Consider the following 14,558-nt stretch of genomic DNA (forward strand, 5'->3'; position numbering starts at 1 on the left):
TTCAGTGTAGAAATGTTGTATCAGTCCTAAACCAGACAATTGTCGGCTCTCCTTTTGCTGCAGAACACAATGATTTAATAAGTCTTGATAAATGTTTTTCATTCTTTCTCATTTTTCTAGTGTTTCCAACATGCTCAACTTTTCTCCTCAGTATATTTCAGTGAAAAAAGGAAAATCATTTGAGTGTGTTATAACTGATGACTCGGGTGACAGTTCCCAGTGGACCAGCACTGGAGGTTGCCGGGTGTTTCCCTGCAGGCAGGACAGGGTGTCACAGCCCTGCCTGTTCCCCTCAGCCAGCACTGAAACCCTGCTGCACCCAGCCAGGTGAGGAGGGGAAACCTCCTTCCTGAAACCCAGGTTGGGTTCTGCTCGTTCAGTTGTTTTTCTCAGGGTTTCCTCTTGCTAAATGTGGTAAAATTGTGTCTGGGCTGATGAAAACAAATCCTCCAGCGCTGTGTCAGTCTGCTGGGGCACCCCGGGGAGAGACGCGGCGTTTAGAGCAGACATCTGAGCAGGGAGAAGCAAAACAGACCCTAATTGCAAATGCAGCTGGATAAAGAGAGTCCTGATGTGGTCCTGGCAGCCAGCAGAGCCACGGGAATCCAGAGGGTGCACGAAGAGACTGTGGGCAGAGACAGGAGTGACGGTGCGTGGCAGGGCTTGGGTGTCCACTGCAGAGACTCTGCTTGGAACAAGGTCAGGCTCCCACGGGAAACCTGATAAAAACTTGCAGAAGAAGAATACTTCTAAATTCTGCCTCTAAAATTGATGAAGTTATTTTGTGGTTGCTGGACTGGAGGTGGCTCTTGAGATCAGCCTGGCTCTGTGGTGCCAGCTCGTCCTCTCTTGGATACGGACACACGGCATCCTCGTGCCCCTGAGAACAGCCCCCCCAGCTCGAGAGGGAATTGCAGTTTGTAATTCTTCAAGTTTTGGATTATCCCCCCCCAATTCCCCGTAGTATTATGAATTATTTTAAAATTTGAGTGTTTCTGTGAACCTTGCCTGAGAGCTCTGCAGGAACTTGTATTCTAGTGGGAAAGGCAGCACAGCATGGGAAGAACCTTTCCATAAATAAATGCTGAATGCTGGGGAGCACCTGCAGCAGGAATGAAAAATCAGAGGTGATGGGGCTATTTCAGCACGTTCAAATTCCAACCAACCTCTCTGCAGCAGAGGAAAAGGCCATTTCAGTGCCTCCTGTGCTGTTCATTTGCACTGGAGAAGGATCAGCGTTTGCATTCGGTTCTCCAAAGTTTTGATAACCTCATTTCCCCTGAGGGAGTTCTCGGGCAGGATAATGTATAGCCCTGTGTTGTATGTTCCGAATTCCATTTGCGAGAGATCAGGATTTTATTGCCAGAGCTGCATTTAAAAATTGCTCTCTCTTTTTTTGGCTTTGTGGGAATTTAAGGCCCCCAGAGTGGAAAGAAAAGGATTTTTTTTGATAAGACGTAGGCTTGATTTTTATTTATTAGTTTCGATGGGAATCTTTATTTACCCCATGGATGAATCTTGCTGGTTACAAATAGTAGTTACTGAAAGCGTCCGACTCCTTCCTGCCGCAGGGCAGGAGCTGGTGTGGGGCTGTTCCCTGGCACAGCAGGGCAGGAGCAGGAGCTGGAGCTGGTGTGGGGCTGTTCCCTGGCACAGCAGGGCAGGAGCAGGAGCTGGAGCTGGTGTGGGGCTGTTCCCTGGCACAGCAGGGCAGGAGCAGGAGCTGGAGCTGGTGTGGGGCTGTTCCCTGGCACAGCAGGGCAGGAGCTGGTGTGGGGCTGTTCCCTGGCACAGCAGGGCTGGTGGTGTGGGGCTGTTCCCTGGCACAGCAGGGCAGGAGCAGGAGCTGGAGCTGGTGTGGGGCTGTTCCCTGGCACAGCAGGGCTGGAGCTGGTGTGGGGCTGTTCCCTGGCACAGCCACACAGTGCAGCACCACATCTACACCAAGCCCCAAGTGCAGGCCACCAGCACTGCCAGGCAGCTCCAGAGGCTGCTCCAAAGGAGAGCGCTCCGCTTTGCCTAAAAATAGCACTTCTTTGAGGTGTTTCAAGTCTTTCCCTTTATTCCTGCCTTTGTGCCGTGGCTGAGCAGCTGCTGGGGCAGCCAAGTGCTGTGCTCAGGACCTCCCTGCAGCTGCCTTCCCACTGCCAGGGCTGTGCCTGCAGGTCCCTGCTGCACCTCCTGCTCGTCCCGGTGTCCTGGCAGCCCCCCTCTGGCTGTTCCTGCAGGTGAATGATGTGTCCCAGAAGCTGGAACAACTCCTCCTCCTCCCAAGGCTCCTTGCCCCCAGTGTTCTCTTGGCTGTGCCCTGTTCCCTGGGACACCTGAATTCAAGGAGCAGGGGGTCTCCAGGGGCTGGCGAGGTCGGGGAGCCTGGGAGTGTGAGCAGACATGGTCCACTGCTCCAGTTGGGTTCCTGCTCCAGGCCAGATCCATGCCGAGGTGTCTGGGTGCTCCCACTGCTGCTGGGCTCTGTCTCCAGCTTGGCAGGTGCATCACCTTGCCCACTGAGTTTCCACGTGTTCTTTATTTACCCAGGCACCTCCCAGCACGTCTCCTGCTCACTGGTTTCCTGAAGGATTGAGGCATTGATGCAAATTGTGGAATTATTTCTGGGATAGCGGTTTGGGCTGTTCACTCCAACCCAGCTGTGGGCTGAGATCCTTTAAATACACGCCTTCCTTTCCTGAAGCATTAACAGAGAAATTCGCTAATTGCTAATTGCTGCTAATTAATCCTTTGTATGGTTTCTCATGTTTATGAGCAGATGAAGCAGAACTTTCCCTCCTTGAGAACATTTAACATTGTGTGGCTTGTTACATCATCCCATTTCAAACTTCCCATTTACCAAAGTCCTCAGAAACTAACTGGTATCCCTGTGGTGTGTGGTAACTGCATGTTGGTTTTCTAGTCCTGCTTTACTCCATATATTTTCATGTATATTCATGTCCTATGGCAAATTAACTCCAATTTCCATATTTTTCTCTGAACGTTTTGAGAGTCACTGTCCCTGTGAGGCTGCTCTCTGAGGTCTCTCTGCCCACATGGGTGATCTTTTAAGAAGTCTTTAGCCCAGCCCTTCTCCCCCCAGAGCTCTGTTCTTCTAACCCAGCCATGGAATAGCAGCACTGGCTCCACAAATATCATCAAACTTGTTGCTTCTTGGTAGCAACACAAGATAAATGGATCTTCCCTCTGGTGGTAATGACAGTTTGGAACGCCCTGTCCTGCCTCCACTTCCTTCATTTGGCAGGTGTTGGTAATTTATATAATATGGCAGTGATCCTCTGTCTAAACCATGTCCAGCATTTCATGCAATAAACTTAATGGACTTTTCCATCTTGGAACAGCTGAATTCTTTTGGAGCAGCTGCTCTGGTTTATTGATGGGCTCATTAGAGCTCTGCCACCAGCCCAGGAGGGACTCTGTACATATCTCAGTGTGTAACACAAACTGGCATTTCCAGATGATCCCGCTGAAAGGCCGGGATGGTTGGGATTGCAGCAGTGGGGGCTGGGGAGATGGAAGGAGGGTGCAGGAAAGCCAGAGGGCAGGTCTGACTGGAGGGCAGTGTGCTGAGCCCTGGCTGGCTGGCAGGAGTGCTGCTCCGTAGCTTCCTGTGGGATCTGGGTCTTTTTGGGGCGGGGGGTTCTGTGCAGAGGCTGAGCTGTGGGTCTGATGGGCCCCACGGCCCTGCCAGGGAAAGGGGCATTTCTCTCACTGCTACATTTGGAGGAAATCTCAACAATTTGAGATTGTTGTTAAATTTTTTTTGGAGGCTTTGTGATGAAAATGATTCCCCCCAAAGTAAGCACATTGCCCTTTCCACCCAGCTCTGTTGTTTCCTTCATCCATCATCCTTGCTCGGGAGCTCGTTTCACAGGAGTGCCCTGACAGCTTGCTTGGGTGTGAAAATTGAAATTTCGGTTCTTGTCCTTTTCTACAGAAGTCACCTGGACTTTGTCCATCGGTGAGCTGGCCCAGACTGTCTCATCAGGCCTCGATTTTCAAGGCAATAAAAATTCCAGCTTTATTTCTGGGCCTGCTCTGCAGCATCCACCTCAGTCACACTGTGATAGAAAACATTCAGGATTGCAATTTGTTTACAGGGCCCTCAAGGGAGTGGGAACAAACTGAAAAGGTTTCCAAATCTGGTATTTAACATCTGTGGTCATTTCAATAGTTCTTTAAGTCCCAGTTGGAGCACTGGGACCCGCTGAACAGCCCTGTCTTTGCAGCTGAGCCTGGAGGAGGTGAGAGGGAGAGGAAAAGCCTCGTGCAGCTGGTCTGGAAGGGTTGGGTCCTCCAAGGAGCATTTGGAGCACAGTCTTTGGGATGGTCCTGGAGTTGTGTTTGTTTGAGTAGGTGCCAGAGGCTGCTCTGTCCAAACTGCCTCTAAACTCAATGCACCCACGGTGTGCCCTGAAAATCCTCTTGGAAAGAAACAACTGCACCCACCAACCCGTGGCTCAGCCCTCAGAGTCTCAGACAGTTCTGTTTGCGTTATTTTCATTTGCCTGGGTAATCGAATTTGTTGGAATTAGGGGGTTGTGCAGATAATAACATTTTCTCCCCCTCTGGCAGGGGAGCAGGCTGTGGTGAATGCCGATGTGCTGCATTGATTGGAATAAACTGGCCCTCGATAGCATCAATTACCCACTCCTGATGGATGGCTGTGTGCTGCCTGCCAGCTCTGCACTGCACACCAGCAGCCACCACTTCTCTCTGCTAGAAACGCTCTGAAGAAAATGTAACTCCACTGGTGGTGGGGGTCTGTGCCCGTGGAGGGGACCCCACGGCAGTGCTGGGGACCAGGACACCCTGTTAGAGCCCAGGGTCCCTGGGCACCAGCAGCCTGGCCAACCACCCATCAGTGGGGGGTTGGGTTGCAGATCATCAGAATTCCTGCTAAAAGACAAGCTGTCCCGATTGTATCCCTTATTGTAGCTGTGTGATCTGCAGGATGGACTGGGATCAGCGTTGTAGGAACAACCTCCTGTGTAACCCCAGCGGCTCCGGCCTCTGATGCTCTGGGAACTAAAGGAGGGGGGGGGGGGTGTCCCCACGCTCTGCCCCGTCTGAGCAGACAAAAGTGGCAAAGCCATTAGCTCGGAGCACATTCCTTAATGTGGCATAAGCAGCTAAAGAAGATGTATTTATGCTCCTTCATTTGCAATTGATAATCTCAAGAGTGAGAACTGGTAATAAATTCCCTCTCTGGGGCTCCTTCCCTCCAACCCCGCCGCAGAGGGGAAGAGCAGCTCATTTGCATGAGATAATGAAACTGCAGTGAAATAGTAAAATTGCAGAGCAACTTTGTTTTAATAATGACAGATGCTTCTTTAACACTTTAATTATGTCTCTCCGAGCTGTTTTAGCAAGGCCACAGAAAGGGAGAGCAGTATTTCTGAAATACTTGTAATAAAACTCCTTCCCTTTCTACAGTGTCTCCAGCCCCAAACTGTTCTCTTTTGCTCAAATGAAAGCATTTGGCTTTTTCCTGGCTCAGGGAATGCCTGTTTTGGGTCCTGAGAGAGGACAGGTGAGTGTTCTCAGGGAGTCACCCCCCCAGAGGTGGGGGGGGGGGGGGCTGCAGGCTCTGGGGTCCTGGGAACTGCCATTCCATGTACTGTCCTATGGGAATTGTAAAAATGGTGCTGATCTCTGGGGTTAAAAACACCCACAGTGACACAGTGTCAGCACCAGCCTAGATTTCCCCGAGCAAAACCTGCTGTGGAGGTGCTGCAGACACTTTGCTGTAAAGAAACAGCGAATGGGGTGTCCAGCAAAGCATGGGGAGCAGGATAAACACATTAATGGAAAAAAAGCCATTATGTGAGTACACAGCATGTGTGGAAAACAGGGAGAGAGATTCTGGGCAGCAGGGGAGGATGAAAATAAGCCAATGAGTGCTGAAGGGTAAAACACCTGAGGGGGGGGATGGTCTGTGCCTGAAATCTTTCTGCAGCACATCTTTGGTCTCTTCTGCAGTGATTCTCTCACTCTCTGCTCTGCCATGTGCCCCCTTTCCTTCTCTAATGGTGCCCTTTTCCCTTCTGCTGGGGATGGTGCTCTGGTTCCTCCCGCCCCCCTTTCATGCCCACAAAGAGATGCCTCTCCAGTCCTGCTTCCCCTCTCAGCGTGTGCAGTCTCTCGTCTGGGAGGTGTTACCTGTGTCACAGTCCCTTTGCTAATTTATGACAACCATTTCCAGGCACATTATATCCAGGGCCCATATGTTATTTCACCGCTGCCAGAAGAGTTCTTGTTTACTAAGCTGATGCTTTCAGTGGGCTCAAAGTGTGCTAAATAGCACCATCCATACTACTTAAAATAAAAGGTGTCAGCACCCCGGCTGCCCCTGCAAATTGCTTGGCGCTCTCAGCTCTGAAATGTCCCTGTGACGCCTCCAGCTCGCTCTGGTGCTGGGGCCTGATCCTGCTCTGGTCCTTACCCATCTGCTGTGTTCTAAAGACCCTCCCTGTGTGCTCCCTGTCTCCCTCTGAGCCAGTCTGCAACAGGAGGGGGGTTCTTGTTTGAGGCAGGATAATGCACTTGTAATTTTTTAAGTCTCCGAATATCTGGAGATGCTGAGGAAAGCCAGGGCCACTTGTCCACAGCTGCTGGTGCTGGGGGGTGTGCAGAGCCCACACCGAGCCTGTCCCTGTCACCCAGGGCACATCCCCGGGGTGTTCCCAGTGCAGCCTGTGCTGTCCCAGTGCTGCTGTGACCCTTCTGCTGATGGACCAGGCTCCTGCTCTGCTCCCCTTCCCCTCTGCTCAGGACAATGGCTTTCAGTTTTCAGCTCTCCGAGCCACAGCACAACATTAGTGTACAACTCCAGTCCCGTGGCTGGTTGGATATTTCAGTTTCTGGCAGAAAATATCAGGTGCAGAAATTCCACCAAGATGTGGCTTGGTTTGGGGAGGAGGAGGGAGCTGGCACTGGCAGGGAGCAGCAGTGCACGGAGGGGCCGTGGTGTCCCTGCGAGCGGGCACCTCTGACACCCAGGGTCAGGAAAACACCTGCTCACAGATGTACAATTACTGCTTTGAAATGGGATTTTGCTGGATGAAATCCATGTTAAAAACTGTTCTCTGCTGCGCTGGAAATCTAAAATGTCCAAAGTGCCTGGATGGAACCAGGAGGTGGGAGAATGGGCAGACGCCTCTCACCGTTTCCTGACTTTCTCCCTCTTTAGCCCAGAGGGATTAATTGATGCTCAAAGGGAACGGAACTGCTGTTTTGTGAGTGGAATCTGTTGTCTCATTAATTATTCATTCGCAGGTGATTGGCAGCTTCGAGGCGGTGGGTCACAGTCAGTAAAGGGTGAGCTGCTGACTGACAAGGTTAATTGCTGCCTGGCGTTAGTGCTGATAACGATTTATGTTGACAATTCCTGGTGTTCCTGGCGCAGCCGGAGGTTTGTCACGAGGAGTCAGCCCCGTTCTGCCCCTGCTGTCCTGGGCAGCTGGGAGCAGCCATTCCCTTGGCAGTGGGAAGGGGCTTTGTTCCCAGAGCAGGTCTCTCATGATAAGTGATGTACAAGAAGCCTTGCAAAGGCATCCGTTGCTTTTCCCTTTTTCCCTTCTTCTTTTTGCCGTGTTCCCTGCATATTGATCAGGGTTCAGAGCACAGACGTGAGGCTGGGCTGGGCTCTGCTGGTCCCCCCTCGGCGGGAGCCTCAAAGCCGCAGTTGTCCGGGGGCTCAAGTGAATAGAGATGAGAAAGATTTTTGAGGGTGACCCTTGAAAATAATGAAGATGGAAAGGAATTGCCTTTCTGTCTCCGTGTGCAGGGTGGGCTGTGCCTCCAAAGCCCAGAGCCACCCCCGGGCTGTGCCTCTGCCCTGGGTTTGTTCTCCCGGCTGGAAGGGCCCCGCTCACGCTCCCAGCCCGAACCCACAGGCGTTCCCTCGTTCCTCGTGGAAGAAAGCAGAGTCAGAGAGATTTCAGACTAATAAACGTTGGCCTTTAGGGTGCCCTCAGCTTTTATCGGGCTAATAAGATTTTTGACGTGCGTGGCAGGAAGAGGTAAACAGAGCTTTTATGGACCCGGTGTCCTCATCGGGAAAAGCTCAGGCAGCCTCCAGGCAAACCAAGGGGGAGGGAGTTCCTGGGGATGGCTCCTTATGGAATATCTGGGCTTAACTACCCGTCTGATATCAAACTGTTGTAGGTGTGTGAGGGCAGGGAGAGCTGTGCCAGCTGAGCTTCGGCCTCTCTTCCCTCTCTCACCCTGGGTTGTGCCTCAGCCTGTTGTCACCACTTCCAACTGTGCCCCAACCCCCTCGGGGAGCAGCACCAGCAGCAGTTCCCAGGTGTTGGGGTTCAGTTGGGAATTGCTTTTTTCATCACTGGCTTTTATGGCTGATAAAATTGGGGGTGTCATTGAACACTGAGTTTAGGGATAAAATTTGAACAAGAAGGGAAGTGTTGAGTATAAACAGGCATAAGCTTCATTATTTTCTAGAAATTATTTATTTAAAATTTAAAACCATATTACTTCATACAGCAAACTGTGCACTTTGATATATCACAGTGTCTTAAAAAGGAAAATAATCAGAATTTTTTCTTTTTTTTTATTTTTTGGAAATTGTATTTACATCAGCCTAGAATGATCAGCAAGTAACACAGTTACTATGAAACCAAAATTGTTACAAAATGTTTACAAAAAACTATATTCATAGAAATTCTGCATGTCCACAAAGGAAAATCCCCTGAATGTCACGGAGACCATTTTTTCCTTTTTCCCACTCTTTTTGTTGTTGTTTTTTTTTTTTAATTATTATTTTTTTTATCTTTTTTTGAGAAACATGTCGAAGTCAGGTACAGAGCAGATGCTGATGCCTGGGAACACTCCTGCCCTGCCAACCCCGAGCACCTCCAGGGACTGTCGTGCCCCACACACCGTGCTGGGCACCCTGGGGTGAGCACGGGGTGACAGCCACTGAGATCCACAGGGTCCCTTTGCTGTGACCTCTCGAGAGCCCCCTGTGCTGGCACCCGGCCCAATCTGCTCCCAGCAGCCCCTCTGAGGGGGAGCAGTGGGTGCCCAGAGATGGAGCTGGTGCCCCTTTGCATATTCTGTCTCTCTGTGGGTCTGTCCCCTCGGCGTCGGACCCAGCACACGCTGTTGGTTGACTCCAACAGAAAATCCACCCAGGAAAGCTGCTGGCTGTCCCTGCTCTGTCTCAGGGGAGAGCTGGAGGGCAAAAGCAAGTGATAAGGGGATAGTGAGCCAAGGTGACAACAGTTTAGATACAGTTCAATAGCCCAAACCTGCTTTTTCTGTATTTCCTCCTGGATTTCTGTATTTTTCTGTATTTCCTTCTCACTTTTCCAGTCCCTCTGCCCAAGTGAAGAAAGGAACTGAGTTAAGCAGCATTGGAAGTCAGATGAGTTGTAAGATGTGAGTCATCACTAGTCCCAGCCGGGTCACAGACCAGCAGAAGGCTTTGAGGCTTTGTCATCGGGTCTGTCCCTTCCCAAGTCTCCCAACACATTCTCCTCTGGGATCAACACACATGGCTTTGGGCCCCGGGACGAGGAGCACACGGGGAGCAGGGGAGAGGCTCTGGGCTCAGTGGCCCCTCCTGGGAGAGCTGCCCCGGGGCCACAGGAGGGCTGAGGGCTGAGGCCACCCTGTCCCCTCAGGTCAGTGAGCAGGGTGGGCCTGGCAGCTCCCCTCGTTCTGGGCGGTGCAGAACGTTCCCTTGGTGCTTGTCAAATGCTTTAGTGATCAAAATTTCAACATAAAACCATAATGTAGATGCAGGAATTTGGCTGCTGTTCGTGGCTGATTTAGGGGTGTAGGGCAGGAAGGAAAAGGCTCATCTGCAGGGTTTGGTCTGGCTGGCAGTGACACCAGTGATTCCAGATGCTCACCTGTCACTGGGACGTCCGTGAGTCAAATCAAATCAGGCTGGTGTCAAAGAGGAATAAATGGGGTTTGTGGTATTACCAATATTTATTTATTTTTTTAAAAATCTGCCAAGAAGCAAAATGAATGCTGTTTTACTCTCTGGACATTTAAAGCCAGTTTCAGGCTTTGTTTTAATCTCTCCTTTAATTGTAAAAATCTCTTTCTAAGAGCTTAGGAATCTTCAAGGAAAACGTGAAATCTACTCCTCTGACAAGCCTAGGATTTGCAAAGGAATACAGAAAGTATGTCCTTAGCTTTGGGAAGCTGCCCCACACTTCAGTCTGCCCTCCTGATAGCAAACTATTAGGAATCTGGTGCTCACTGCATTGGCAGCTTTCACCCCCAATTTTTCATGGTTTTCGTGAAAAGGTGAAAATGAACACTGAATTCTTTGCATATCTTTACTTGAGTCAAAGTATGACAAATCACCTCGTTTTGTTTGGGGTCACTCTGTTGCTTCTTTACATCATGGAAAAAGCAAAACAAGGACAAACTGTGTTCTGTGCTGGGGCGGGGGAGCAGCTCTCCCCCCTCGAGCTAATTTGCTAATTCTGCTCATCTTGAGACAACCTTCCCGACTGAGCACGGGGAGGAACAGGTGGGGAAAAATCCCCAATCAGCTACAAACAGGTTTGTTGGTTTGTTCCTCTGGGCGAGGGTAAACTCCAGAACAGCCGTGTGGCTCGGGGAGGGCAGACGGGGTCAGTCCGTGGCCGGTTCCCGCGGTGGCCGTGGCACAGAGCTGGGCACTGGCTGCTCCACCCCTGCCCTGCCTGCCCTCCACACGGGTGGGGTCCTGCAGGTCACTGTCCCCTTGCCTGTGCAGGAGAAGGAGGTTCATGTTTTCTACACCAGCAGTGTTTCAATCAGAGCTCTTAAGCACCTTTGCATCACCGGGTGACATTCTGGGTTACCACGGGCAGAGACATTTCCATCTGTTTAACTTTGAGAGTGAACCTGGAGTGTCCTGCTGGCCCCCACAGGCCCCCGGGAGCTGAGGGAGGTTTACTTGAGCGTTACTTTAGGTCAGCAGAGGGGTCTTTGGTAATTCTGCCTAAACTCATCTGCAGGACCAACCTTCTGGGTCGAGCAACCTGAAAATAAGAAGACAGTTCATGGAAGATTTTCTAAAAACATTTTAGCGTGTGTTTGCTTAAATCCCATGGAGAGGCTGCCCGAGGGGCAGCGGTTTGTGGTCGGAGCAGGAGGACACCAGGCTTGGCACTGGCATTGCTGCTCATCCCAGGCCAGCGCTGGCACTGCAGGCTGGGACTCCTTCAGGTCCGTGATGCCATGGAGAGCGTTCAGTCCTAAACCAGCCCCACAGTCCCCTCCTGGGCTGGAGCTGTGGCTCAGCACTGCTGAGTTCCTTGGAAATGGGTGCTTTTGGCTCTCAGAAGCAGCTCTGCTCCCACCACTGCCAGAGCCCGTGGGCTCAGCTGCTTCCTGCGCTCTCGGTGGGACAGACTGAGCTCTGTGGGAAGAGCAGAGGAGGGGCTGGAGATCACAGTGTCACCCTGGGCTTGGCACGGGACGTGGGGGTGGTGTCACTCGAAGATGCAGCATTCCCTGGCCAGGAATTCGGCTCTGTTCAGGCTCAGTCACCCCTTCCAGGCAGCTCTCCTTCCCCAGCTGACCTGGGAACGTGTGTTGCCTTCTCCCACCACGCTCCCACGTGGATATCCAGCCCTGGATGGCCACAGCCAGGACAGCCGCGAGGTGAGGGGCCACCACGAGCTGCTTCAAGAGCAGGCACAGCCTTGACCATCCCAGTGCTTCCCAGATGCCTCTCCCTTTCCCAGACAGTGTATCCAAAATGTGCTGTGAGTGTCGGTGTGGAACAGGTGCTCATTCCTGACCAAGTGTTCCTATTTATTGCCGTGCTGTGGGAGCCGTGCTCGGGGCTCCTCCTCACCCGCTCCGGGGCAGGTTGGCTCAATTCTGCTTCACCTCCTCGTGTTTTCAGTGTGTAAACATCAGACTCCTGGGTGGTGGTTGGATTCCATGAGGCCTGGAGGATTGAAGCTTTAAAAAAAACCAGAAATGAAAAGTAACAAAACCAAAACCAAAAAGCCCCAAGACCCACGTTGCTGTCCGTGCTTGGAAGCTGTGGCTCCTCTGTGGTGATGGATGCAGCTGGGTTGCAAAGGCCTTGTTCTTGAAATGAACAAACCAGGCTTTTTTTTCTTTTTCTTTTTTTCTGTTTTTTTTAATCCTCTCTTCCCTAGTTAAGAGTGCATCCAGCCTTGTCTGCCACAGTTCCTTCCCTCCCGCCCCTCCCCGTTCCCGTTCCCTAGGGGAACACGGGTGCCAATCCGGTGTTGCAGGTCATGCTGTCCTTGCCGGGCAGCCGGCGGTCGTTGAAGGTGTGCATGTTGATCACGGCGTCCGTCTTCACCAGCACGGGGGGCTGGGGCTTGTGCTTGACTCGGCGCTGGCAGGTGAGGGACAGCCGGATCTCATCGGCCACGGCGCTGCAGAAGGAGCGCTGGGGACAGGGACAAACACGGGTCAGTGTTTGCTGGGGACAGGGACAAACACGGGTCAGTGTTTGCTGGGGACAGGGACAAACACGGGTCAGTGTTTGCTGGGGACAGGGACAAACACGGGTCAGTGTTTGCTGGGGACAGGGACAAACACGGGTCAGTGTTTGCTGGGGACAGGGACAAACACGGGTCAGTGTTTGCTGGGGACAGGGACAAACACGGGTCAGTCCCGCGGGCTCTGCTCCCCCTCCCTGGGCGGCTCTGCAAGGCTGGTTTGGGGCATGGGCTGTGCTCGGCAGGGCTGGTTTGGGGCATGGGCTGTGCTCGGCAGGGATGTGTGGGCACCGGGCTGACCCCTCTCCCTTGGCAGGGACTGTCCCTTTGGTGCCTTCAGTCCTGCACAGAGGCAGAGCTGGAGGCGGCTGCTGGAGTGCCAGTGCCGTGTGATCCCTGCGGGGGCTGGCAAGGGTCTGACTCCCTCTGTGCTGGCAGTCAGAGGGCCATCAGATCCTGCTGGGCCTGCTAGTGGGCAGCTTTCCCTCCTCTGTCTAGTCCATCACGAGGGCAGCTCACTTTGATTTCTGGTCGTGCACATAACTGCACATTCCACTTACTGCACCCGAGGAAGAGGGAGGAACATAAAAGCAGTTCTGTTGTTTCCTGAGCACTGATCAGCCACTGTGAGCAGGGGGGCTGGGTCTATGAGGCTGGTGAAGAATTGATGAGACAGTGTGAAGCTTCCTGGTGGGCCCTGACTTGTTCCTTGGGGCTCTTTGAATGGGACTGGGGAGAAGACACATGTATGTTATGCCTGGAATGCAACAAGATTGCATGTGATGGTGCTGAGTGGATGTAACACCTCAGGAAGGTCCTTCCCAGAGACCTCTGTTGGTATTTTCATGAGTTAGGAGTCAGCTTGCTCAAAACTACCCTCCAGTGTTTGCTGGCCTGGCTGCTGCAGCAGCAGATGACTGTGTTCAGGGCAGACATGACCGATCACAGGGACAGATCAACGAGCCTCAGGGGATGGAGGCTTGGCAGTGCTGGATCTCTGCCCCCTCCCTGCCTGTCTCTGGGCTCAGGGTGTGAAGCCCTCCCTGCTGGGCTCAGGGGTGCAGGAGGGGACAGGCGGTACCTGCTCTCTCTCTGCCGTTTTGCGCAGCTTGTAGATGAACTCCACCATGGCCACGAAGACGGACAGCACCAGGCCTGCTGCCAGCACAATGAAGATCCCCCCGATGTTCTGGATGCCCAGAGCACTGGCCTCCTTGTTCTCATCCTCGGGGCAGCCATTCCCCCGCCACCACTTCTCCTTCATGACGTGGAGCTTGTCCTCCTCCTGGAGCTGGAGGATGGCGATGGTGATCTTGTCCCTGTACGGTGACCCTGGGGAGGGGAACACCATGACACACAGGGGGAAGGTGGGACCAAAATCCCACCAGATAGGGAAGGTGTCTGTGTTAAGCAGGGCAGCTCAGACCTCTCTTCAGCAGGCAGACAGTGTAAACTTTGGTATTTGGAACTTTGCTGTTGGGAGTGGCTCACATTAATCACCTCTGTTGTGTTGGTGGGAACCAGCCCCCTCGGGGTCCCTGCAGACCCCCACTGGCACTTACCCATGGGCGTGCCGATGCCGTAGCCTTTGGTGTCGATGAGCCCCCCGATCTGGGTGAGGTTGCAGTTCCTCTGGGTGATGTACTCGATGGTGGTGGACTCCATCAGCAGGGCGTAATCGGCCGTCAGGGTTCGCTGGATCCCCTCCTCGTTGTTTTTAACCAGCGCCGTGGGTTTGCTGCTCATGAAAGCCCACATTTTTTCAAACGTGGAAATTTTGGATTTCTGGAAAAATGATATCCCCACCCCCCCAAAATAAGAATGAATCTTCAATTTGCTGAAACCTGGTATCTTTTCAGTAAATAATAATAACAATAATAATAGCAGTTAAGAACGGGTCACAGAGCGGAGCTATCCCCAATCTGACCTTGTCTTAAATACCTCTGTGCTTTTACTGCCCAGTGTTGTTTGGTTTCATGTTGTCATAACAAGAGACAAAGGTCCCAGCATATGTTCTGCTGTGCAGGTGCTTCAGGCCCTTGGGTGGAACTGAACCCTTTCCTGGCTTCCCTGCAGACCCTCCTCGTGTCCCAG

The 14,558-nt window shown here is 52.3% G+C and overlaps 1 protein-coding gene across 1 annotated transcript in view; it reads right to left on the reverse strand.

The window, feature by feature from the left end:
• Positions 1-8,461: 8,461 nt before the first annotated feature.
• GRIK3 (glutamate ionotropic receptor kainate type subunit 3) overlaps positions 8,462-14,558 on the reverse strand; it is a 38,028-nt gene continuing 31,931 nt past the window's right edge. The window contains exons 9-11 of the mRNA XM_039381583.1: positions 14,027-14,249; positions 13,546-13,796; positions 8,462-12,412 (exon numbers count right to left, since the gene is read on the reverse strand). Coding sequence (XP_039237517.1) covers positions 12,218-12,412; positions 13,546-13,796; positions 14,027-14,249 — 669 coding nt within the window. The 3' untranslated portion in view covers positions 8,462-12,217. The remainder of the gene's footprint in view (positions 12,413-13,545; positions 13,797-14,026; positions 14,250-14,558) is intronic.

The sequence above is a fragment of the Pipra filicauda genome, unplaced genomic scaffold (assembly GCF_003945595.2).
Source record: "Pipra filicauda isolate LSUMZ 115617 unplaced genomic scaffold, ASM394559v2 scaffold232_size1229904_pilon, whole genome shotgun sequence".
In the NCBI taxonomy this organism is placed as follows: Eukaryota; Metazoa; Chordata; class Aves; order Passeriformes; family Pipridae; genus Pipra; species Pipra filicauda.